The sequence below is a fragment of the Schistocerca cancellata genome, chromosome 4, assembly GCF_023864275.1.
Source record: "Schistocerca cancellata isolate TAMUIC-IGC-003103 chromosome 4, iqSchCanc2.1, whole genome shotgun sequence".
NCBI classification, from domain to species: Eukaryota; Metazoa; Arthropoda; class Insecta; order Orthoptera; family Acrididae; genus Schistocerca; species Schistocerca cancellata.
Window position 1 is genome coordinate 181,443,722 of NC_064629.1, and position 24,890 is coordinate 181,468,611.

Consider the following 24,890-nt stretch of genomic DNA (forward strand, 5'->3'; position numbering starts at 1 on the left):
GAGCTGTTGCTGCACAGGTTACCATCCCAATTGCAGTCGTAGAGACGTTCCTCCTACAGGAACGCCAGAACAAGTTTCCTTGTAAGTTGGATTTTACACGAGGTTTGAGACTGACATATCTCTGACTTGTTCGCCGATTCTGAACTTCCGATCTCTTTGTCAGCTCTAACCGTTGTATAACGTGCGCATCCTCTGCCACCTCCATCGCTCACCCTATTAAAAATACCTAACATTTTTTTCAATTTCACTTTTTCAACTATTTGGAGACTAATCAAAATATTCATATCACTACAGGCGGGCTTCAAGCCCCCGACCAGCTGTCCTGATTTAGGTTTCCCCTGTTTCATAAATCACTTAAGGTGGATGCCGCCATGGATCTCTAAACAAGGCTACGACCAATTTCCATCACCATCCTTGCTCAGACAGTAATGACCACCAAGTGGATGGGATTGTACTGAGAGAAAAGCGACTGTGAGAACCGAAATAAGAAAGCTGCATCTACGGAGTTAACGTCCTAAGCCAGAAATCTGGAACGTAAACAGTGTATACATCTACTCCAACTGGGTAAAGAACGGTTTGTTATGTTACACTGTTATAGTTTACGTTGTTGTCGAAGGTGGTGAAGGTAATTATGTTGACGACAGCGGCCGTAATGATTGCAATAAAAACGAAGTAAAGAGATAGACGTGTAAACTGCTTCCTGCAGCCTTTTATTGTAAAATTTGTGCGCTGGTACTTAAGAATTTTCGCTGACAGACATAACTATATATGACTTTTCTTCGCCTTTAAATATCAGACCCCTTCGAGTAGCAAAAGAGACCAATAATTCTAACTGACTGAAGAAAAGCTACGATCTACAGAGGCAAATATGTCCACAAATAGCATTCAGACTCCAGACCTACATGGTCATTCCACAATATTCAAAGCATTTCTGAATGTAGTGATATTTGCACGGGTTTAGTTACGATGATCAGACGAGACTATCACATATCACTTTTCATTAATTTCGATATACACAGGGTGAGGCAGATAAGACAGGCCACGCCACGTGTATCCACGATGTATAAATATATCAAGATGTGGATTTTTGCCAAGTTATAACGAACGATATGGCGGATTTCCGGACGCTCACGGGTAATTTTTGTCGTTTACGGTCGTGGAATTATGACACCAACTATGTTTTTTTTTTCTTATGAATATATACGTTTTTCTGTTGAATTTGCTGCACAAACACTTGCCCTGTTATATCAAAATATGGAAGCAGAAACGTAACTCATAAGGGAACGTCCCCATCCCCCCCCCCCCCCCCCCCCAGATTTAGTGGTAAGATGGGATGGCCCAGCGGATAGCCAATCAAAAACTAAACACAGCAAGAAAACAGATAAAGGTTGAAATAAAGGTTCAAAAGAGGAAGAAGTTGTACTGAACTGAAAAAAAAGACAGTGAACGGTCTAAGCTCAACAAGTGCAACATTGAGTAGAACGTAAGAGCCAATGCGTTGTGGTTAAATGGTCACTGTGCTGGACTGCGGAACGGGAGAGCCGTGTTCTAAACCCCTCGTGCTATTTATTTTATTTATTTTGTCACAAATTTATGAATTGTCCGTCCGGTCATTGAAATGTTTCTTATCTTTCTGTAGTCTTGGCAGTTGTCACACTATACATTGGTTATAGAATATAAGTCAGATGGTAAGAATACATTACCGTCGCAAGTAAATGTGATGAATAGTGTGAGCAGGCGAGATACCGCATAGACGTCTGACAGAAATGAAAACAACATATAAACGTATGTGAACTATGTTGCAACTAAGGACTTCAAGAGTCAAAATTTCCAAAACGGAACGCAACTCAAAAACGTTGGAAACATATGTTTTGGCAGAGCACAGAGAAACTGTGTGACTGTGAAACTGTTGCGTTCTTTTGTTGCAGGTTATGTAACAAACCACTATATTTTCATCATTTTCTTGGAAGTGATCACATTCACATTCATACGAACACCTAAATCGGGCAAGGAGGCACATCTCACTCACTCACCAGGCGTACAAATTAGGTCCTATCATATGACACATTTAATGTCACTAATGCCGTGTATGACACACCAGATGTGTTTTCCAGTGGAGGATTCGGGTGTCTTGTCGCCTTGTCATGAAAGGTTTGCGGTCCCCATTCGAAGGCTGCTAATAGAGTAGTTGTGCAGAATCAGCTTTCGTTACAGGTCCCTTTCTTACACCTCACTATCGAGCTAGGTGTCGCAGTGGTTAGCACACTGGACTCGCATTCGGGGCGTGCTAGAGGTGCTATACCCACACCTGTGGTTATGGTCTGGGGTGACATTTCGTAAGACAGCAGGAGCATTCTCGTGGTTAACCCGCGCTCCCTGACTGCAATTTGTACATCAGTCTGGTGATTTGACCTATTGGGTGGCATTCATGAAAATCATTTCATCGGGTGCTTTCCAACTGGATAAAGCTCGCCCACATACCGTTTTTGTAACCCTACATGCTCTACAGAGTGTCGACATGTTGCCTTTATCTGCAAGGTCACCAGATGTGTCTGGGGACATCATTGGACGACAACTCTAGCGTGATGCACAATGAGCATTAACCGTCCCTGTATTGACCGATCAAGTATATCAGGGATGGAACTCTATCCCTCAAACTGATATCCGGCATCTGTACAAAGCAATGTATGCAAGGTCGCATTCAACATTCTGGCAGTTGTACTGGCTATTAATGTACCAGAATTCCACATTTATAATGGCATATCTCGCACTTACATTAACCTTTGATCTTACACACTTAATCATTTAAATATGTTACCTAGACGAATGTATTCCCGAAATATCATTATTCTACATTAATTATTTTATCATGTTGCGATTTTTTTCCGTCACTGTATTTCATGGTAGATTAATAGTTGTTTCACGTAAGACGGTGCTGCGCTGAAACCAATACCGGGTGTACACGGAAGCGCCAAAGAAACTGGTACACCTGCCTAATATCGTGTACGGCCCCCGCGAGCACGCAGAGGTGGCGCAACATGATGTGGTATGGACTCGACTAATGTCTGGAGTAGTGCTGGAGGGAACTAACACTATGAATCCTGCACGACTGCCCATAAATCCGTAAGAATAAGAGGGGGCGGAGATCTCTTCTGAACAGCACCTTTCAAGACATCCCAGATACGCTCAGTAATGTTCATTTCTAGGGAGTCTGATGGTCAGCGTAAGTGTTTAAACTCAGAAGAATGTTTCTAGAACCACTCTGTAGCAACTCTTGACGTGTGGCGTGTCGCATTGTCCTGCTGGAATTGCCCAAGTCCGTTAGAAAGCACAATAGACAATGGACATGAATGAATACTGGTGATCAGACATGATCCTTACGTACGTGTCACCTGTCAGAGTCCTATTTAGACGTTATCAGGGGTCCCATATGACTCCAACTGCACACGCCCCACACCAATACAGAGCCTCCACCATCTTGAGCAATCCCCTGCTGACATGCAGGGTCCATGGATTCATGAGGTTGTCTCCATACCCGTACACGTCCATCCGCTCGATACAACTTGAAACGAAACTCGTTCGACCAGGCAACATGTTTCCTGTCATGAACAGTCTAGTGTCGGTGTTGACGGGCCCAGGCGAGGCGTAAAGCTTTGTGTAATGCAATAATCAAGGGTACACGAGTGAGTCTTCGTCTCCGAAACCCATCTCGATGATGTTTCGTTGAATAGCTCGCACAATGACACTTGTTGATGGCCCAGCATTGAAATCTGCAGCAATTTGCGGAAGGGTTGCACTTCTGTCACGTTGAACGATTCTCTTCAGTCGTCGTTGGTCTCGTTCTTAAAGCATCTTTTTCCGGCCGCAACGATGTCAGACATTTGATGTTTTACCGGATTCCTGGTATTCACGGTACACTCGTGAAGCGGTCGTACGAGAAAATCCCCCCTACATCGCTACCTCGGAGATGCTGTGTGCCATCGCTCGTGCGCCGACTATAACACCACGTTCAAACTCACTTAAATCTTGGTAACCTGCCATTTTAGCAGAAGTAACCTATCTAACAACTGCGCCAGACACTTGTCTTATATAGGCGTTGCCGACCGCAGCGCCGTATTCTTCCTGTTTACATATCTCTGTGTTCGAATTGCGTGCCTATACCAGTTTCTTTGGCGCTTCAGTGTATTATGATGGTGAAAACATCAAAAATTGTTCAATTGGCTTTGAGCACTATGGGTCTTAACTTCTGAGGTCATCAGTCCCCTAGAACTTAGAACTACTTAAACGTAACTAACCTAAGGCCATCACACACATCCATGCCCAAGGCAGGATTCGAACCTGCGACCGTAGCGGTCGCGCGGTTCCAGACTACAGTGCCTAGAACCGCTCGGCCACTCCGGCCGGCGGCGAAAACATCACTTCGTATTGCTGTCACAGACGTCTTGGCGGAAGGTCCTCTTGCATTCTCATGCATGTAATAACAACTAGTATTGTCGTTAGTTGTGAGTTCTCAGAAATAAAGTGCAGTATGTTATTCACTTACTTATCAGCGATTATGGCATGGTGGAAAAATATCGATTCAAAAATTCGTGTTGCACTAATTGCACACCACACTCATACAGAGGCTGTTGATGCACCTTATGGGTATCATAACTCCAACGTTGATTATTCTGCGAGTTCACGTGCCCCCATAAACGCAGCCATTCACAAACAGAAGAACAGCCTTCACGGACTGCAGTAGTCAGCTGTAGCGCTAACGTCGATCAACAGTATCTGAAGTGAAGTGGTCAATCGGTCCACACTACTGTGGCTTTCTGAGTCAGCTTGACTGTGTGTTCAGTCATATCAGTCTGAGGCGATAATAGGCTGAACGATTTTCTTGGTCTTATTTTGCGAGCCGATTACGAAGGCCCATTTTACGTTTGTGTGACAGCCGCCTCTAAGGCAGCTTGTACACACCGTTATATGGAGAGCCATATGGCAGCTTTCACATGTACACGGCAGGTGCCAGGGGCAGGTGCAGTCCAAACGGCACAAGGTAGCCGCGCAACTGCGGTGCGTTCACTCAGCCGTGTACGTCTGCCACAGTAAACGTTGGCGCCTTCACATCTTTCAGGCACGGCAGTCTTCAACAGCGTGTACATCATCTCATTCGTTCTAAGGTTACCTGCCTTTTTTTTGTTTTCGCAGTTACTTCTCGTAGATCCACAAGTGACTTGGGAAGTAGACGCTTCTTTAGTCGAAAAATGGCCACTTTTGTGCGACAAAACTCTAGAATATTGTAAGGATAGGATAAATACAGTAAATGCGTGAACACGAAGTGGACTGGAGTTACAAAGATCTTTCCAACAATTTATATTTTAGAAACCTACCCTTTTGCAGAACCATGTGAAACCAAAAACTAATTCAGCATTATGTTCCTCATATTATTTGCCGAAATTCCGCCACATAACCGTCTAGCTGCCTAAACTCGTTGAAGTCCAGTTACCAGTAACGTATCCGCCGCCTGTGTCAAGCACAACGCTATGAAGTATGACACAACATTTTACAAAATGAGCTAGTTCAAAGGTGTTGAAATATTCTGCATTTGTTGTTCAATATTAAATATCAGTAAATGCAGGAAATGTTTCTTCAATAGTTAGTTAACCAATCAATTGTAATGTGCCGAGTAAGAACTTTTAAGATCTTGCCGTATATTGAAGTAGTAATTTTATTTCAGTTAACTGATAACGACAGCCAATGTTTGTTTAGGCTGAGTAGATTCCCTGAAGAATGTGTTCTTGCACTGTAACGAATCCTTGTCGCCCATGTAGTTCATCGAATGTGGTCATTCGAACTTCTCATGTTCGCTACGGAGCCGCATTCGTTCCGTTTTAATTCAATTGGATGAATCCACTATATAATATTTCTCCTTTTTAAGAGACGATAAACAAAAACCGTGCTAGCATTTGCTCACGTTCAAATAGAACTCGAAGCACGTCGCTGTTAATAAAATAATAAACAACATTACCATAATTTGTCTATTGACATTAAACAAATAAGCCGCAACTATACGAGTTTTGAACTCGGCCAATTTGAAAATTCCTGGAAGATTAAAACTGTGTGCCGGACCGAGACTCGAACTCGGGACCTTCCAGCCAATTTGCTTAGAATGAATTGTACGTGTGCGGAGTTTCGGAAGAGAGCTACTAGTAGACTGAAGTTTGCAATATGGATCTGAGTTCGAAGATCGTTGCCCGCAATAGCACAGTTAAGAGTTAGATTCCCTGCCCCTCAGAAAGTTTCCATCTCACATAGAGTGTTGCAAGTCATGACGACGGACCCACTAATGGCGTTACTTTGTGTAGTAGGCAGGGGTAATGTGTCCATATATTAATATAACATTTAAGTTGAGACATTTGAGTAGAGGATGTGGCTTTCATTTGATTGTGTTTTTATACTTCAGCTATACTTTTCGGCGCAGTACAATTTATCTTCGCTTTATTTATTTAATTATTCATCCAGGGATCATCTTACGATGATACTTGATTTGACATAATACTGTGAAAACAAATAGGTCAAAAAAAATACTCTCTCACAAAATGTATAAGTATGCTTTATTAGGATAGAACGGGTGTTCGGCTGTGGCCTCGTTGAAGGAACGTTACCAGAATTTGCTTGAATTAATTTTGAAAAATCTAAGTCACTATAGATGGACGCAGAGAACTCCACCTTTTCGAATATGAAGTCAGCGTCTTAACAACTGCACCGCCTGTACAATGCTCTTTGATATAAATTCAGTTTCGCTCTTAAAGGATACGTGCTGGTGATTCCGATACTATGAACTTACTGCTGTGCTGCTTACGCTAACTGCAGTCAGTTCGGAAAACTGACTCCAAGCCCGTAAACAAGCCACTGTTCCCCCTTGTCCTCCCAACAGTCCACCTGAAAAACTGAGTCAGCATCCACCCATGGTGAGTGAGATGTTAAACTCAGGAGAATGAACAGACATTATCAAAATCCTCAAGGCCAGGTAACGCGTCTGAAATTGCTTTCACAAGAGCAACAATCAGCCAGTCATTACCTACGCCTAATGTATCTGAAGCTGGATTAAATTAAATTTTGCTCCAAGAGTGGATAGACTACACAGACAACAGCACTAAGTGGAGCCTCCGAGACGCGTCGGTATAGAAGAATAGCGCGTAGTAGGTTGCCGACGTATAAACTACTAAGAATTAGAGACAGCTTCTACCTGTACTACTGTTTTGGAGAATGATGTTACAAAGGCTTCTGTACTCGATGTGTCCTGTGCATTTGCTGGGGCTAAATTTAATTTTAGTTTGTCTTCATATACATCTTCGTGTGTTCATTTCATGTTAACTGACTGTCAATATTTATCCCTAAAAACTTTGAGTTTGTTGCACAGTCTGTAAATTTGTCATCTTTGCTTAATGCGACAGAATTACGTTCCTATGTTCAACGTCAATTTATTACGCACTGTCCAATCGTACATGCTTGAGTGGTTCATTGGCCTTATCTAATAGGAGTGGTAGTTTTTTTGATCAGTAACTATGATGTTGTCACCAGGAAAAAGAACTTTTTCTCCATATCTTATAATATCTGGAAAGTCAATGAATTATATTATGAACGGAGTTGGACCCAATACCCTACGCTAAGGAACACCGATGTTCGTATGTTTCTTGTCAGATGACTGTTTTGCTAAAAATTTATAATCAGGCGATGTGTGAACTACCTCTGCCTTATCCACTCTGTTTTCCAAGTTAGACTGGATCCACTCTTTTGCTATGCGCAGTGTTTCTACCTTATTTAGTAGTATTTTGTGGTCAACAGTGTCGAAAGCCTTAGCAAAATCAAAGAATATGACTGTAACACAGTCATCCTTGTCAAGAACTTCAAGTATTACCTTTCTGAACTCTGTAATGGCCGTTTTCTTAAATTTGGTCACTTCGGAAACCTAACTATACTTCTTAAAAAAATTGTATTTATTCATGTAACTCATTAGTCTACCTTTCATGATTGATTCAGTTATTTTTCAGAATTGACCTGTTGTTTTCAATACTCCACGCATTACCTTTCCTTATTAAAGGCACAACTCTTGCGTACTTTAGGTACTCTGGAAAAAATGGCAGAACTACAGGGCTCATTTGTTATGTTAATGGGCTAGTGTATGCTATATATGCACGCCTTTAGAACAGAGATACGAACCTAAACTATATCTGCTGACTTATCTTTTTTATTTCTGTGTTGCCCTCCTGACTTAAAGCTATGTGTGAGAAACAACATGATTGTGCGTAATGTTAAGTCATTGTGGGTGCTGCATGTGCATGTCCTGTAGATACCTAAGACATGTCGAAGACTTATTAGGTTTCGCCCGCCCCGCCCCCTACCATCCTCCCCCAGTAGTTTCTTTATTCCTAAAATAACTGGCTACCCACTTTCTTTAGTGGTGCCATGTTTGAAGAGCATGTTTTGTCTTGAATTAACCCACTGTGGAATAGACGGTGGCATGTGCGTAGAACTTAAGAGAAAAGACGAAATAGGCACCACCTGCATCCGAACGGCCACCTTGTGAAATATATATGATAAAAAAGTTGGTCAAGTGTCAAGATCTTGTGGACAAAGGAAAATCTACGCTCTCGTGTAAGAATATGGCGTTTTAAGAAAAAATGTGATTCTGTTCTATACTGGTCCTCTTTCTTTGAGCTCATAGCCACCACAAAAACTGCAACATGCAGCGATGCCAGACTTCGGAGAAGCGCTACAAAAATAAGCAAGAGTGCCAGGCACATAGCCGCTATGTTTAGACGGCGTGTCTTCAGCGGAAGTGCTACAGTCTGTGCCCTCTACATTCCACAGTATACACAAATCATTACCTTCGGCCAGTCCAAATTTTGAAAAATATATTTTTGTGAGTAAATGATATTGACGTTCTTCTTTTCGCGCAGCTTTCTTCTCCCAACGTAATACAGGATATATTTTTATTCACTTTAGCATTTAGTGAAAGAAGCCGCGTGTGATCATTAATCAGACCTTTTTCTATTCAAGCCGGGCGGAGTGGCCGAGCGGTTCTAGGCGCTACAGTCTGGAACCGCGCGACCGCTACGGTCGCAGGTTCGAATTCTGCCTGGATGTGTGTGCTGTTCTTAGGTTAGTTACGTTTAAGTAGTTCTATGTTCTAGGGGACTGATGACCTCAGAAGTTAAGTCCCATAGTGCTCAGAGCCATTTGAACCATTTTTCTATTCATCATGTCTATTCCTTTTAGTGAAAATAAAAACAGTTGAAACACTGCCGAAATTTTTATGTTTGGTTAACGAATCATATTAGTTGGCTCGAGACCTCTGGGGTAATCTATAGAAAAAGTGTATGTGAAAGCAAATACACAGTTCTCCGACAAAGTGATTTTTCAGTTGTAGAGGAATCTGAAGGAAGCCCTTACTTACTGTGCAAACGTCTGGCGTAGTAGCATACGTGGCTTATTGAGTCTGCTTGGTTTTTTGTCAGTTAAATTTTTATGTGTAACAGAGCGATGACTAGTTTTGATGCTTCGATAATGTTGATCTAGGCAAATGTAACTGTTGTGAATCGCCATAGTGGAATGCCCGAACTCGTGTGCCTCTACTATTAGGTCCTATTCCAGCTCATTAGATTGTAGCCTTTAATTCCTTATGACAGAAACTCGGTTATGGTAATGACAAAAAATGGTTCAAATGGCTCTGAGCACTATGGGACTTAACATCACTCCCCTAGAATTTAGAACTACTTAAACCTAATTAACCTAAGGACATCACACACATCCATGCCCGAGGCAGGATTCCAACCTGCGACCGTTGCAGTCACGTGGTTCCAGACTGAAGCGCCTATAGTCTATTCACCGAGAGCTGGGACGAAACATAAACAGTGTCACGTGAGCGACTACGCTCGTTTCCAGAGAAAGCATTCGGTGTTCACGTGATACATAGGGGTGTGGAAAATCCTTGGCGCACGCTTTGCGGCTGGCGGCGTTCGGCTGGCTGCCGAGCTGTCACAGCGGACCGTGAGAAACCTGGGCAAAAATCTACGAAATAAATTTAACAATAATGTTAAAATAATGTTAAACTGAGTTCATTCTGTCGAAGCAGATTTATTTTCATTCAGGTTGCTAACAAAACGCTCTATTAAAATACAATTAATTGTTAATTTTAATAACAATACCAGTAATAATAATGAGAAAGGACGAAACAAGGTTCACTCTGTCGAACTTGAACTGTTTTCATTGAGATTTATAACAAACCGCTCCTCTCTCTCCTCTATAATGCAGTCTAATTTCCACATTTGAGTTTCCACTTTTTCTACGACATGGAGGACGCACTTGTTCCAATCCTCTGCAGTCACTGTTCTTACTGCTTCTTCTATCAGTACTTTAACTTCCGGCATTTTGTATGTTTTCCTTTTCGCTGCAACATAGCCTTTGATTCTGGCCCACACTAACACGGTGGCGTTTAATTCACAGTGGTACGGAGGAATTATGAGAACTGTTTTCCCTGCATTATTCGCCATTTCATCTATTGCGTATTCGTTCTGCGCTGTTCTGTGATTTTTAATTATATCTAAAAGTTCTTTTTTCAACATACCGTCTTCGAAATCGATGTTTTTAGATTTTAGCCACTCTGATATTTCGTGCTTATTGGAATTCACATTGGGAACTTTTTCTTTTCTCCGAGAATGGTACGGCGCGTTATCAAGAACAACAACTGCATTTTCCTGAAGCCGAGGAAGAACATCTTGAAACCACTTCTCGAAGGTTTCGGCGCACATCTCCTCATGATGATCTCCACATTTCTTGGATTCGAAAGTCCACAAACATCCTTCAACGAACCCTGCATTGCTGCCAATGTGTGCGATAATCAGGCGTTACCCTTTACCTGATGGGCCCTTGCTTCCGGTGGATAGCCCGGACAGAAACGTTCGTTTTGAGGAATTTATAGTGTCATCTACCCAGACGTAACTTCGGGTATGTCCTGCGTTCACCCACGTCTCGTCCAAATAGTAAATTGGTCTGCCTTCATCTCTCAACCGTTTAATGGTTCGAAGATAACGCCGCCTCCATAAAAAGATGTCATCCCTGTCTATTAGCATGCTATCGCGCGCACGCCGGACATATATGAAATTCATTTCTCTCAATAACTTATAAAATGTAGTTCTCCGAAAATTGACCAGATCTGCATCTTCGTTCACGACTGTAACCACTTTGTCAATTGATGGCAATTCGTTACGAAAAAAAAATTCGTGTACTTTCCTTCGTATCGCATTTCTATCGAAATCATCAACATTTTCAGAAAGTTTGTCGTAATTTTCCTTTCTTGGTAGACTTCAAAGAGTGTGTGGTCTTGTACTCACTTATCACACGATACACTGAAGAACGTCCAACACCTGCAGCTGCAGCTGTTTTCGAAACAATATCACTCATCGACTGCTCTGGATGTAAAAGTTCCGTTTTATACACATTAAGCACCATGTGCTTCTCAGAAGAACTTAATGTTTTCTTTTTTGCTCGCTTCTTTGGTGTACTCAAAACTGACACGTCGACCTCTCTCGCTAAATCCGTGGATGACATAATAAGGACAGCCGTATGTGATGCTAATGAAATAAGTGAATATATAAAATAAGAAACCATGTGATGCTATTGGATGCGCACATAAACAGTGAATGCTCAGCGTGACTACAAACATATATACTTACTCTAATAATCAACAACTAGTCTTTCAAGCGTCTTTACAGATGAACTTAAGATATCCTGAAATACCTACTGTACACGCCCACTAACGAGCTCACACATGCAACTGAAGCGGCGCGCCTGCGAACCGCACAATGCATCGCTCATAAAGGACAAACGGTTGCACCCATCACATTCGAACAAACTACAAAATTAAATTCATACCTTTCTGACACTTTTGTCGCTTACACCCCCACAAAAGAATTTAAAGGGAAAAAGTTTGTCGCTTACTATATTTCGGATGATGATTTGGTAAAAGTTCTATATCAGACGTGAGATTTTAATTCATTGCTTCACTATTACTGACTCTATTGGGCAGAAAATTTGCAGACGTCATCAACATATAGCACTAAAGGCAATTATAAAATTATTTTGCTGTGCGACACACAGTTTAGGAGATATGGTGTGATAAATATAGAGTAACGCGAAAAACCAACTTTTCCTGAAAGCTTAATTATTTCGCTTTTTGAGTGACAATAAATTTTAATGTGACGTAAATAAAGGTGTCAGAAGGTAGTTCTCGGATCACTTTATCATGTTCAGGTGCCAAATTATAAAAAACACGACTTTCATTTTTTAAATTTCTGACGCCCCAGCCTTGTACACCCCTCGACGGCAGCGCTGTGGTCACGCGCCTTGCCGTGTTTACAGTACGTCTCTAGTTTCGGTGAATGGAGTATAGAACCGCACGGCCACACTGGCCGGTATAGTAATGACACATTCTGCATGTGCTGTGCAGCTGAACAAAACGTAAGCTGCGTTCAGTGGGTAATCACAACACTTTTTCACCGAGTGTGTGTTGGAAACAGTCCATTTGAAATTATGAGACAGACTTATAGACATCCAGAGTTGTTGAATTAGAGAAAGTAGAAAGGTTCCGGTAAAAAAAAAATATATATATATATACACTCCTGGAAATTGAAATAAGAACACCGTGAATTCATTGTCTCAGGAAGGGGAAACTTTATTGACACATTCCTGGGGTCAGATACATCACATGATCACATTGACAGAACCACAGGCACATAGACACAGGCAACAGAGCATGCACAATGTCGTCACTAGTACAGTGTATATCCACCTTTCGCAGCAATGCAGGCTGCTATTCTCCCATGGAGACGATCGTAGAGATGCTGGATGTAGTCCTGTGGAACGGCTTGCCATGCCATTTTCACCTGGCACCTCAGTTGGACCAGCGTTCGTGTTGGACGTGCAGACCGCGTGAGACGACGCTTCATCCAGTCCCAAACATGCTCAATGGGGGACAGATCCGGAGATCTTGCTGGCCAGGGTAGTTGACTTACACCTTCTAGAGCACGTTGGGTGGCACGGGATACATGCGGACGTGCATTGTCCTGTTGGAACAGCAAGTTCCCTTGCCGGTCTAGGAATGGTAGAACGGTGAGTTCGATGACGGTTTGGATGTACCGTGCACTATTCAGTGTCCCCTCGACGATCACCAGTGGTGTAGGGCCGGTGTAGGAGATCGCTCCCCACACCATGATGCCGGGTGTTGGCCCTGTGTGCCTCGGTCGTATGCAGTCCTGATTGTGGCGCTCACCTGCACGGCGCCAAACACGCATACGACCATCATTGGCACCAAGGCAGAAGCGACTCTCATCGCTGAAGACGACACGTCTCCATTCGTCCCTCCATTCACGCCTGTCGCGACACCACTGGAGGCGGGCTGCACGATGTTGGGGCGTGAGCGGAAGACGGCCTAACGGTGTGCGGGACCGTAGCCCAGCTTCATGGAGACGGTTGCGAATGGTCCTCGCCGATACCCCAGGAGCAACAGTGTCCCTAATTTGCTGGGAAGTGGCGGTGCGGTCCCCTACGGCACTGCGTAGGATCCTACGGTCTTGGCGTGCATCCGTGCGTCGCTGCGGTCCGGTCCCAGGTCGACGGGCACGTGCACCTTCCGCCGACCACTGGCGACAACATCGATGTACTGTGGAGACCTCACGCCCCACGTGTTGAGCAATTCGGCGGTACGTCCACCCGGCCTCCCGCATGCCCACTATACGCCCTCGCTCAAAGTCCGTCAACTGCACATACGGTTCACGTCCACGCTGTCGCGGCATGCTACCAGTGTTAAAGACTGCGATGGAGCTCCGTATGCCACGGCAAACTGGCTGACACTGACGGCGGCGGTGCACAAATGCTGCGCAGCTAGCGCCATTCGACGGCCAACACCGCGGTTCCTGGTGTGTCCGCTGTGCCGTGCGTGTGATCATTGCTTGTACAGCCCTCTCGCAGTGTCCGGAGCAAGTATGGTGGGTCTGACACACCGGTGTCAATGTGTTCTTTTTTCCATTTCCAGGAGTATATATATATATATATTACCGGAATCCTGTATTATGTTGGGAGAAGAAAGCTGCGCGAAATGTTTCGGTATATATATATATATATATATATATATATATATAGGGTGATTCAAAAATGCATGTAAATATTTTAAGGGTGTATTTGTGAGGTAAATATAAGACAAAAATGTTCTATAAATGTTTTTCCATAAACGTTTAATTCCAGAGTTATCGTTAAATACGAAAGTCATGTCCGTATCAAAACGACGGCAGTGCAAGCAGCAGGATGCCATACTCTGGTACGTAATTCACATACGTATCTCCCAACAGTTGATTCGAAACTGCATGAATAGTGTTTGTTTTTGTTTGCACGTGATGTTTACTCCTACTGTACGGAAGATGGCGCTGATGTTGTTGGTAACGGAAAAGTACGTCCTGTCGTTCATTCATCGTCGGAAGGCCAAAGGTTTCGTGCACATGATGTACTCAAACAGTGAGTATGCTGATATGCACCTTGTGTATGGTGCAGCAGATGGAAATGCACTTGCAGCAAGACGAAGGTACAGTGAGCTGTTTCCAGGAAGACGGTTACCAAGTCATCAGACGTTTGTATCTGTGGACAGACGTATGCGGGAGTATGGCATTCGTCCTGGGCCGCATTCAGGTCGACCACTTGAGCATGCAGTGAACGTCGAGGAACATGTTTTGGACCTGGTAGACCAAGATCCATCTATCAGTACGAGACAAATTAGTGCAGCTGTACGACTTCCACAATCTACTGTATGGCGGCTGCTTCGGAGACAACAGTTGCATCCATTTCACCTGCAAAAAGTGCACGAATTGACACCTGAAGACTATCCTCGCCGTCAGCAATTCTGCCAGTGGTTACAAGAGCGTCATTTGAATGATCCAATGTTCATTCGGCGGATATTATTCACAGATGAGGCCATGTTTACTCGTGCGGGTGTAATCAATTCGCATAATATGCACCAGTGGGCTGTCGAGAATCCTGGCGCGAGAATTGTGCGTGGATATCAACATCAATTCTCCATAAACATTTGGTGTGGTATTGTGGGGAATTACTTACTCGGACCTCATGTTCTGCCTCCAAGGCTGAATGGGCACGCGTACTGCGAATTTGTGGAGGGAGAATTGCCTGGATTGTTACAGGATGTCCCTCTTGCAACACGAGCCACCATGTGGTTTATGCACGATGGTGCTCCCGCCCATTACAGCCGCAACGTAAGGGCGTACCTCAATTCTGCGTATCCACATCGATGGATAGGTCGCGGAGGACCAATTGCTTGGCCAGCCAGATCACCTGACCTGAACCCTTTAGACTTTTATTTATGGGGCCGACTAAAGACATTGGTGTATTCTTCTGCAGTACCGAACAGAGAAGTGCTACAACAAAGAATTGAAGGTGGTTGTGAAATTATTCGTGGAGAGTTGAACGGACTGTGTAATGTGCAGAGATCATTGATGCGACGAGCACGGGTCTGTCTGCAAGTTCAGGGACAGCATTTTGAACATGCATTGCATTAAGATTTGTGCAAATACAGTACAGTACAGTACAGCCTGTAATATGCTTCAATTTTCCTTAGTTATTGTGCATTGCTGTAGTTCAATCAACAGGACCTAAATTAATACAGTGTTCGCGAGGAATTGTTTCAGTTTGTTACGTCACGTTTATTTATCAGTTTGCGTTGTTAGTCCAAATGCACTGTAATTAAACTGTGAACTCTGGGAATTAAATACCTTACGTTGTATTGAATGTATTATCCTGTTTTGTTCATAACTCTGTAATAAGCCAAGTATGGAAAAAATTGTATAGAACATTTTTGTCTTATATTTACCTCACAAATACACCCTTGAAATATTTACATGCATTTTTGAATCACCCTATATATATATATATATATATATATATATATATATATATATATATATATATATTCCTAAATTGCTGCATATGTAAGCTGCTGACGGAATGAATGACTGCCGTCCTGTTTACTTTATTCAGATTCAAGAGATAACTGTGATCCTCTAAACCTGTATGAATATAAACTCATCAGTTCTCCTTTCCATCGAACTGGAGTCTGTACATGTTAACATAGTTCGTTTTAGTAAGCAGCTGGCAGTGAGAGCGTCACTGGTTTCGCCTAGGGTACTTGCTGTCAAGCGACATCATTACGCAGAGTAACCGCAGTTACCAGCACAATACCCAAGTGTAGTACTTGTATCCATGTAATCTGCACCAAACCTCTCAACGCTTTGGAGGATGCTTGACTGTGATTACTCTGGCCGCGATACGATCAGGAAAACTGAAAAACCAGACAAGTACATTGAAGTGTTGGCAGATAAGTCCAGATATCTCATTCCCTGAGTACGTTGTCTATAAACGACGATAGTGTGCGGTCACACACATCATCTTAATCGGTTGGGAAGGTTCATTAGTAGGAAGAGAGTTCTCATCAGATAAGTGACTCTCAGGAGGCATCACGGTGGCCCCTGAAGATGGATTGGTGACCAAATTGGCTGAGAGTGCTTTCCGTATGGGTTAATGACTCTGGAGATAGCCAAGAAAACGATGCATCACCTTCCGGCGTTAATTCCGCACGGTTTCTTTCTAATATTTGATACTTACCAAAATATACGCCTACCAGTCGCTAATCAGCAGCAGTCCAATTCTAATACTTTCGAGTATGTTGTGATCTCTATGCACCGACTTTAGCATGGGTACAGACATCATTCGCTGCTAGAAAGCGCCAGTGTTCCTTAACTGCTGTAGAAATGAGTGCTTTTCCCACCTCCCTTACATCATGACCTACCAGATTATTTGGTCGGTGAGATATTTCAGTGGAGCAAGTCGGCTGACGTTCATACACTGTCTTATTCAGATAGTAGTGACGCTATGAACTCCGCAATTCCTGTGACAGTTATTCACAATGGTGCTATTAGTATAATCAGGATATACTTTCATCTCAGAGATATACGAATCCTTCACATTAGCGTTTCATGTATACACCTCCACTTGGGTCGAAAAAATTAACATCTCTGTTACAAAACCTCTTCCCTTATCAATGATAGCAGAGAGCGAAATACATACAGATAAGTTATCACATGGCATGCGTAATGAGCTATGCATTGTAGACGTGACATCTAGCAGATATTGCCGATAATATGATTCGACAATGGATGCACGTGTAGAATGTAATATTTCCATATTTTTATGCAATAACATCAACCATTCTTTTCCAATGAAGCATTGCTAACCTGAGAGTCTTGATTTCACTGCTTGAGACGAATAGTAGGGTAATGCTGGCATGAGCACAATTTGTTAGTACAGGTTGCCTACATCAAGGACAAGCATACATTCGGGTGCAATCCTATTGTTCTCTGTTGATTGACAGGTTCGTAACCTGTTGTTCTCCTAAGTGGATTATGACGCCCTCAGGATAATCCGTCCGTCCTGAGAACCCGCCCCTACCTCCCACTGTAGGAACTCCCCTCGCCAATACAATCACTCTTTTGATATCAAATTAATCGACTAATTACTTAAATCGATCAATTAATTAACCCCTCCCCTGAGGGAAGCCCCCAACTTCTTGTCCTCCCCTCCCCTTCCTCTCCCCTACCTGGAAATTAATGTGAAAAAGTCTCAGTTGATTGGCTATTTGGTGGGGGTTTGATTGCAGTGTATGGAATACTGTCTAAACAATTTATGGTAGACAAGGCAGTCTGTGGAATATTGTTTATTTAAACAATTTATTGGGTACAAGCTGTTTATGGAATATGGTTTACTTATTTAAAGATTTGGTGGGAAATCGATTGTAGTATATGGAATATTGTTTAAGTAATATGTGGTAGAGAAGGCAGTGTGTGGAATATTGTTTATTTAAACAATTTATGGGGATACAAAACAGGGCTTAGAATATAGTTGTATTTATTTATTTAAAGAATTTGTCGGGAAATTTGACTGCAGTGTATGCAGTACTGTTTACTTAAACCTTTTTGAGGCTGACGAGGTTGTATACACGTAATTACACTGTTAAGAATCTTTTGATCCCGAGCACGGGGCATCTGCCATCCGCCAGCCTGCAAACAGCGCTGGCTCACGCCACTGCTGCAGTCACCGGACCGCGCAAATTTCCCGAACAAAAGCTTCAAGTGACGGCATCCCTTTGATATTTCATACCTGATAAATTCCTATCGAAACACATGCGCTATCTCTCTCTGTCTCCCTCCCTAGTGCCACTGCCAGGCCTGCATGCGCCGTCGATCACGGTCGGATGAACCACAAACACAGCACCATTTATCTGGTAAACTTCCAGCTGTGGATGTCTTGGAAATATTTCCTCACTCTGTCAAATTAATTGGCTAATTAATTAAATTGATACCCTTTCTGAGGATCAGTTTTTCCTTGCATCCTGTTGGTGCATGCTAGGATTGCAATATTCGGAGGGATTCGATCCTGCAACCACCCGGTTCCCAAACCCTACCAGATTTTTTTCCCTCTTGCCTCCTATTAGTGGATACTGGCACAGTTAGGTCATTTGGTAGGAACTATGTTATGTTGGGATGTAAAGTTATTGTGATCATTGTTCGGACATGTGCAAAGGAAATAGCTATGCTCGGTCGAAGGGAGGTATGGATTTGACGTGGGAGACTGCGATTTCAGCGCACCGTTAGCTATAAGGGAATGAAGGATTTACAAGGAAAATTATGTCAAATCATAAGAAGGATATAGATACTGGTATTTCCAGAGTCACAGCCATCAGGAGGGTGTATTTCCGACAGTTCGCTCATTGTCGAATGTGATCAGATTGGCGTTGCAATCGTAATATTTAATTCTGATTACATGGATCAATATGTGCCTGGTTTCTTAGGACGACACCGCATGGCATGTGGGATGCTTCTCAGAGAGAGCCTGTGGCTGGAACGGATGTGCATTTCCGGCATAAAGCTCTCGGGAGTGGCGGGCAAAAAGAAAATTCCAGACGGCCTGCTAGTTGGTTCCTGCCTGCAGCTGCAGGGGCAAATCCTGGTGGCCACGCCCTTTGGTTAGCTAAATAGCGAACTAAAACTCAGTATGGGTTGGGCTGCCTCTGTGATTACGTGTGTTGTATGTATATTCTGTGAAAAATTGAGCGATTCAATGTCGATCACTGCCAAGTGTGGTGCTGGACGAATTAATAACATATTAATTCCTACCAGTCCAATCATCCGTGGATGCCCTCTGGCTTACATGTGTGCGTGGCCATGGCTGCGGCATTTTCTCTGGCCTCTAAGTGTTGGTGCTGGTGGTGTGTGAGAGGTTTGGCGTGCTGCGTGTGACATCTGGTAGGTGAGTGTTCTGTTTGTGTGTGTGTGTGTGTGTGTGTGTGTGTGTGTGTGTGTGTCCAGCGACCCCAGGAATCTAGCCACAACAATTACTGGTATCGTGGTTTAGTGCTACTCAGTACATGGTAGTGTGCTCTGGCTTGTAGTGACATTTGTTGTTGTTGTTGTTGTTGTTACTCTCCTGTCATGCGGTAGACGCTTCTCCTTGTGACAGTAGGGTAGAGAACTAATTTAGGAATTCTCTAATGCTTTAAAAACCCAATCGCGAAGTCAGATTTACGAATGATAGTGGTCTCTGACATCTAGCCACGACAACTACTATTACTAAGGAGTGGATCATCTACATCCATACTCCGCAAGACCCCTGACGGTGTGTGGCGGAGGGTTCCTTGAGTACCTCTATCGGTTTTCCCTTCTATTCCAGTCCCGTATTGTTCGTGCAAAGAAAGATTGTGGGTATGCCTCTGTATGGGCTCTAATCTATCTGATTTTATCCTCATGGTCTCTTCGTGAGATACACGTAGGAGGGAGAAATATACTGCTTGACTCCCTGGCGAAGGTATGTTCTCGAAACTTCACAAAAGCCCGTACCGAGCTACTGAGCGTCTCTCTTGCAGAGTCTTCCACTGGAGTTTATCCTAAAGCGCGCTGCTCTCCGTTAGATCTTCTCTATCTCTTCTATCAACCCTATCTGGTACGGATCCCACACCGATGAGCAGTATTCAAGCAGTGGGCGAACAAGTATACTGTAACCTACTTCCTTTGTTTTCGGACTGCATTTCCTTAGGATTCTTCCAGTGAATCTCAGTCTGGCATCTGCTTTACTGACGATTAATTTCTTTCTGTGTATTCGCAGCACGTTACAGTTGTTTACATTGAGATTCAATTGCCATTCCCTGCACCATGCGTCAGTTCGTTGCAGAACCTCCTGTATTTCAGTACAATTTTCCATCGTTACAACCTCTCAATATACTACAGCATCATCCGCAAAAAGCCTCGGTGATCATGGTTTGAGTGTGTCGTGTTTAGTGGTTCTCAGTACATCACAGTTGATTCTGTTTTACAGAGGTATTTGTTGTTGTCTCTATCCTGTCACCCAGTAGACCCTTCCTCCTCCTCCTGCTGCTGCAGCTGCTGCTGATTCTTTGTCCTGATATAGATGAAGGAATCAACTTAGGGATTAAACGGTGTTGTAAAAACCCAATCGCAACATCAGATTCCAGATTGCTCAATTTATTGTTTCTGATAGTTATATTGCAAGCACGGATGTGTCCAGTCCCTCCCACAAATTGTTTAATTGCACAGTGTGCAATTGTGCTGAAATTTGAAATTTTCAGCCACCTCCAACATAACGGAGTCTCTGTCAAATTACCCAACTATGTCAGTACCCAATAATAGGAGGCATGGGGGAAAAAACTCTGGTAGGGTTCGGGAACCGGGTGATTGCAGGATCGAATCTTGCCAAATATTCCAATCCTAGTATCCACCAATTGGATGAAAGGAAAAACTGCCCCAAACAAAGGGTGTCGGTTTATTTAGTTAGCCAAACCATTTGACAGAGTGAGGAAATATTTTCAAGACAGCCACAGCTGGAGGTTTTCCAGGTAAGTGCTGCTTTGTTTGTGGTTCAATCTGAGCGTGACCGAAGGCACATGTGGGTCTGGCAGAGGTATGAGACAAGACGTGGCCACTTGAGAGAGAGAGAGAGAGAGAGAGAGAGAGAGAGAGAGAGAGAGCGAGCGCGCAAGTGCTTCGGCAGGAATTTCTCAGGTATCAACTACCAAATGGTTGTCGCCACCTGATGCTTTTTTTTGGGGGGATTAGCGTGGTCTGGCGGCTGCTGCGGTGGCGTAGCCGGTGCTGTGTGTAGGCTGGTGGACGGTAGACGGCCCGTGCTTCGAGATCGAAAGATTTTTAACAGTGTGATTACGTGCCGTGAGATATGTTGACAGTATTCCTTGCACAATTGGAATAAAATAAGTGCCATAAATGTTTAAATATTCCATACTGCCTTGAGACTCTCAAAATGTTTAAACTAACATAATTGCATACATCGCAGTCAATTTCCTGACAAATTCTTCAAATAAGTAAATAACCTATATTCCGAACACTGCCGTGTATCCCCGTAAGTTGTTTAAATAAACAATATTCCACACATTGCCTTGTCTACACCATACTGTTCAAACAATACATTTCCCGCCAAATTTCTTAACTAAATAAATAAACTATATTCCATACACAGCCATATTTCCAATAAATCGTTTAAATAAACAATATTCTGCACAACTTCCTTCCCTACCAGAAATAGTTTAAACAATATTGCATACAGTGCAATCGGTTCCACACCAAATAGCCAATCAACTGAGTCTTTTTCACGCCAATTTCCAGGTGGGGGTGGGGAATGGGTAGGGGGGGGGGCTGCTTGCTATCCCAGAGGGGTATGGGTTAATTAATTTCATTAATTTATTAGTCATTAATGTGATATAAGAAGTGTGCTTGTATCAGTGACGAGAGTTCCTGGTGGGGTGGGGAGGAGGAGTAGTAGTAGTAGTAGGAGGAGGAGGAGGAGGAGGAGGAGCAGGGTTCTCGGAAGAACGGACTAACCCCTGGGGTTCGTAATACACTTAGGAGAACAATAGGTTAATAACCTGTCAATCAAAAGAGAACAATAAGTTTGCACCTGAATGTATGTTTTTTCCCTCCTTGATGTAGGCAACCCGGAGATAAGACGTAATATATTCGAAAACCGTCATGGAAAAAGTAAATAATAATAGTAGCAGCAGTATGCTGTGCGTTTTAGTTTTCATTCGAATTCTTTATATTATTATATTTCTGTCCAAGTCTAATTATGAACGAAGTGTGTATTTACCTCAGTGCAGCCATCAGTTACGGAAGATTGACTTATAATGACTAACAAGGTGTGTGGAACTACAAATGCTGTCGTTTGTGTCAGATGATGTTCGTTAATTAGCGTACTGCTTAACCACCTATTGTAGGTCGCTATCGGAACATCACTTGTTTCTGCATTAACTCGGCAGCAGCGCCAAAAATGTGTCATACGTCTCAATCGAATAGGGTGCACTTTATGATGTCTAGCTATGTTACATTGCAATGTGATATTAGACATGTAAGATTTCGAGAAATCGTCAAAATAATATCACCCTTCAAAACAAAATAAAATAACATCACAGTTACTTGGCTGTTGGAGAATTTAATTAATATTGACAATTTCAAGTTTGTCTGGCCCTGCTTTTAGTACAAAATTTTTAACTGACTTTCTTAATTATGTAGCATATGAAGTTGCGGTTGAAAAGTCCGAAACTAAGTAATATTTTGCTTGCAGTTTTATTCAAATGATGTTTCCTACGAAATGTAAAACACTATGAAATTGTGTTTGTAAAAAGTAATAGATGACAAAGCTATTTTATATTTGTATGTCAGTAGACGAACTGAATGAACTGAATTTTGTATATCGTTGCTTGGATGTTCCGGTATATGGCCTTGTGCACTGTTTTTTACATGGAAAATATGAATTTCTGTGTGTTGATAGCGTGAAAGAATTTTTGTTCTAACATCATTCTCGTTTCCGTTAAATCTTGATCTTATGATTGTCAATGCAGTCCTTTAATTTGATCTGGCGTCCGTACATTGAATAACAGCCAAAACATAAAATTACATGGTTTTTTTCATTCTTCTAATAAAATCTAATAAAAACTAATACAAACATCTTAATTGCGTGATTTGTCGTTTCTCAAATTCCGACTTAAAACCCATAGACTGTACTAATCCATAGGGATATAATCCCATTTCACTTCCAGACTAGTAGAAAGGTGCAACCACAAAGCCTATGTTTTCTTACCACATTCTACCATAGTTGGTGCGTTTTTGTTTTACATTTTTTTTCTTCTGCACCCATTGAGTATGTTTCCTTTGTAAAAATCATTGTCTTTTTTCTATTCTTGGTTATTTGAAAACTTCAGCTTAAGATTTGTGCTTACTCTCTCTTCCCTTCCTTACTGAAACACTTTTTTTTTTCAATTCGTGACATTTAGAGACGAGACCTAGTCTTAGAAATAAGTTTTGCTTTTTTCCTTAAGCACTGTAGTTTATGATGAGAGACCCTGGAATTTGTGTTCCTTATTAATTCATGTTGCTCTTGTTCGCTAAAATTATTAGACTGTCCTTGCATTGATATAGACTTCCATAGTTTTTCTCTGATGCTTGTATAGAAGAATTCATAAGATGTAAAACAAAAAAAGTGAACTTGAATTAATACGATTGTATGGTTTAGTGTAGGGTGCTGAAAAGTCCGAGCAAGCAAGTAAGTGCAGCTTACCTTAACTAGAAAGACAAGTCGTGTGCTTCGTTCTGGCAGATGACACGGATGAAAATAAAAGAAAACTACATTAATTGGAGGGCAAGTGTGGGGAGAAGTACGGCGATGTGCTGCCACAGATTTTGGCACAAGGAGGTTCAGCTTTCGGTTTCTCGTAATGGTTGTGAATTTTCTATTTGGGGTAAGGACGATCTGCCGATATCATTTCCAGGAACTTTGGCAGTGGTGTTAGCGTCACGGCGTCTGATGAGAAATGCCAGGCTAGCCGCACCTCGTTGTGACAATAGGCGGCATTTTGCCAAGTAGCCCATTCGTCACTTACGGGTTCGCTGACAGTTCCATTAACAGTTTTTGCTTATTTGCTGATTCCGTTTCTTTAAGAATAAACTCAGTCGCATCCTCTGAACTCGTGTTTGTCGATGCCGTTACCCTTTTGGCATGAGTCGTTCTTGAAAATAAAAGCTATTTTGCACAGAAAGTTGTCAAACAATATGTGGGGTTGAAGTTAAATGTGTGTACCACTTGGAACAATGAAATTCAGGATTGGTAGCATTTGGTTGTGAAAGTTTATGTAGAGTAGCCATAATGGCAGAACTTAGAGCGATTGTTTATTCGTGCATTATTTTATTATTTCACGTTTTCTTAGATGGCGATACAAATGTGACGAAGCCGATCTAGCCCTCTGTATTAATATTCCAATTATGGAAGGATGGGAAAGTTAGTCAACGGAACAATACCGCATGTGCAGTAAGCGAATTAGAGAAACGACGTCTGGATAGCCGGACAGTTAACCTCTGTATCATCTTGTTCGCTGACAGCTGTTAGATAGACAATATCTGTTATGTGATATTCCAAGCAAGAAAAATATGGATTAAAAATTTTAACCTTGTACGATGAAAGAACATGATATATTTTGGAGATGGAAATCTGCGTTCGAAAACAAACAGATGTTCCGTTTGCATTGTCAAACTTGCCTAAGGAGATGTCACGGTTAATGAAAACGTAACATCACTGGTGCGTGTTATGGAATGTGCCGTTGCCATTGAGAGGCAGCAGATGGCTTATTATCGTGGCTGTCGACAATGTTTTTTGTGTGTGCATTCGAGTCCGCAATTGTAGGCAGGAGTAAACAAGTGTGAGTGCGGCAGCCG

General features: G+C 42.5%; 2 protein-coding genes across 3 annotated transcripts in view; one reads left to right on the plus strand and one right to left on the minus strand.

Annotated features, from left to right (window-relative positions):
• LOC126184674 (ligand of Numb protein X 2-like) overlaps positions 1-24,890 on the plus strand; it is a 528,500-nt gene that overhangs the window by 115,770 nt on the left and 387,840 nt on the right. The gene's annotated exons all lie outside the window — the stretch shown is intronic.
• LOC126183983 (uncharacterized) lies at positions 10,227-10,796 on the minus strand. The gene has a single exon (XM_049926335.1). The coding sequence runs from the start codon at positions 10,794-10,796 to the stop codon at positions 10,227-10,229; it is 570 nt and encodes a 189-aa protein (XP_049782292.1).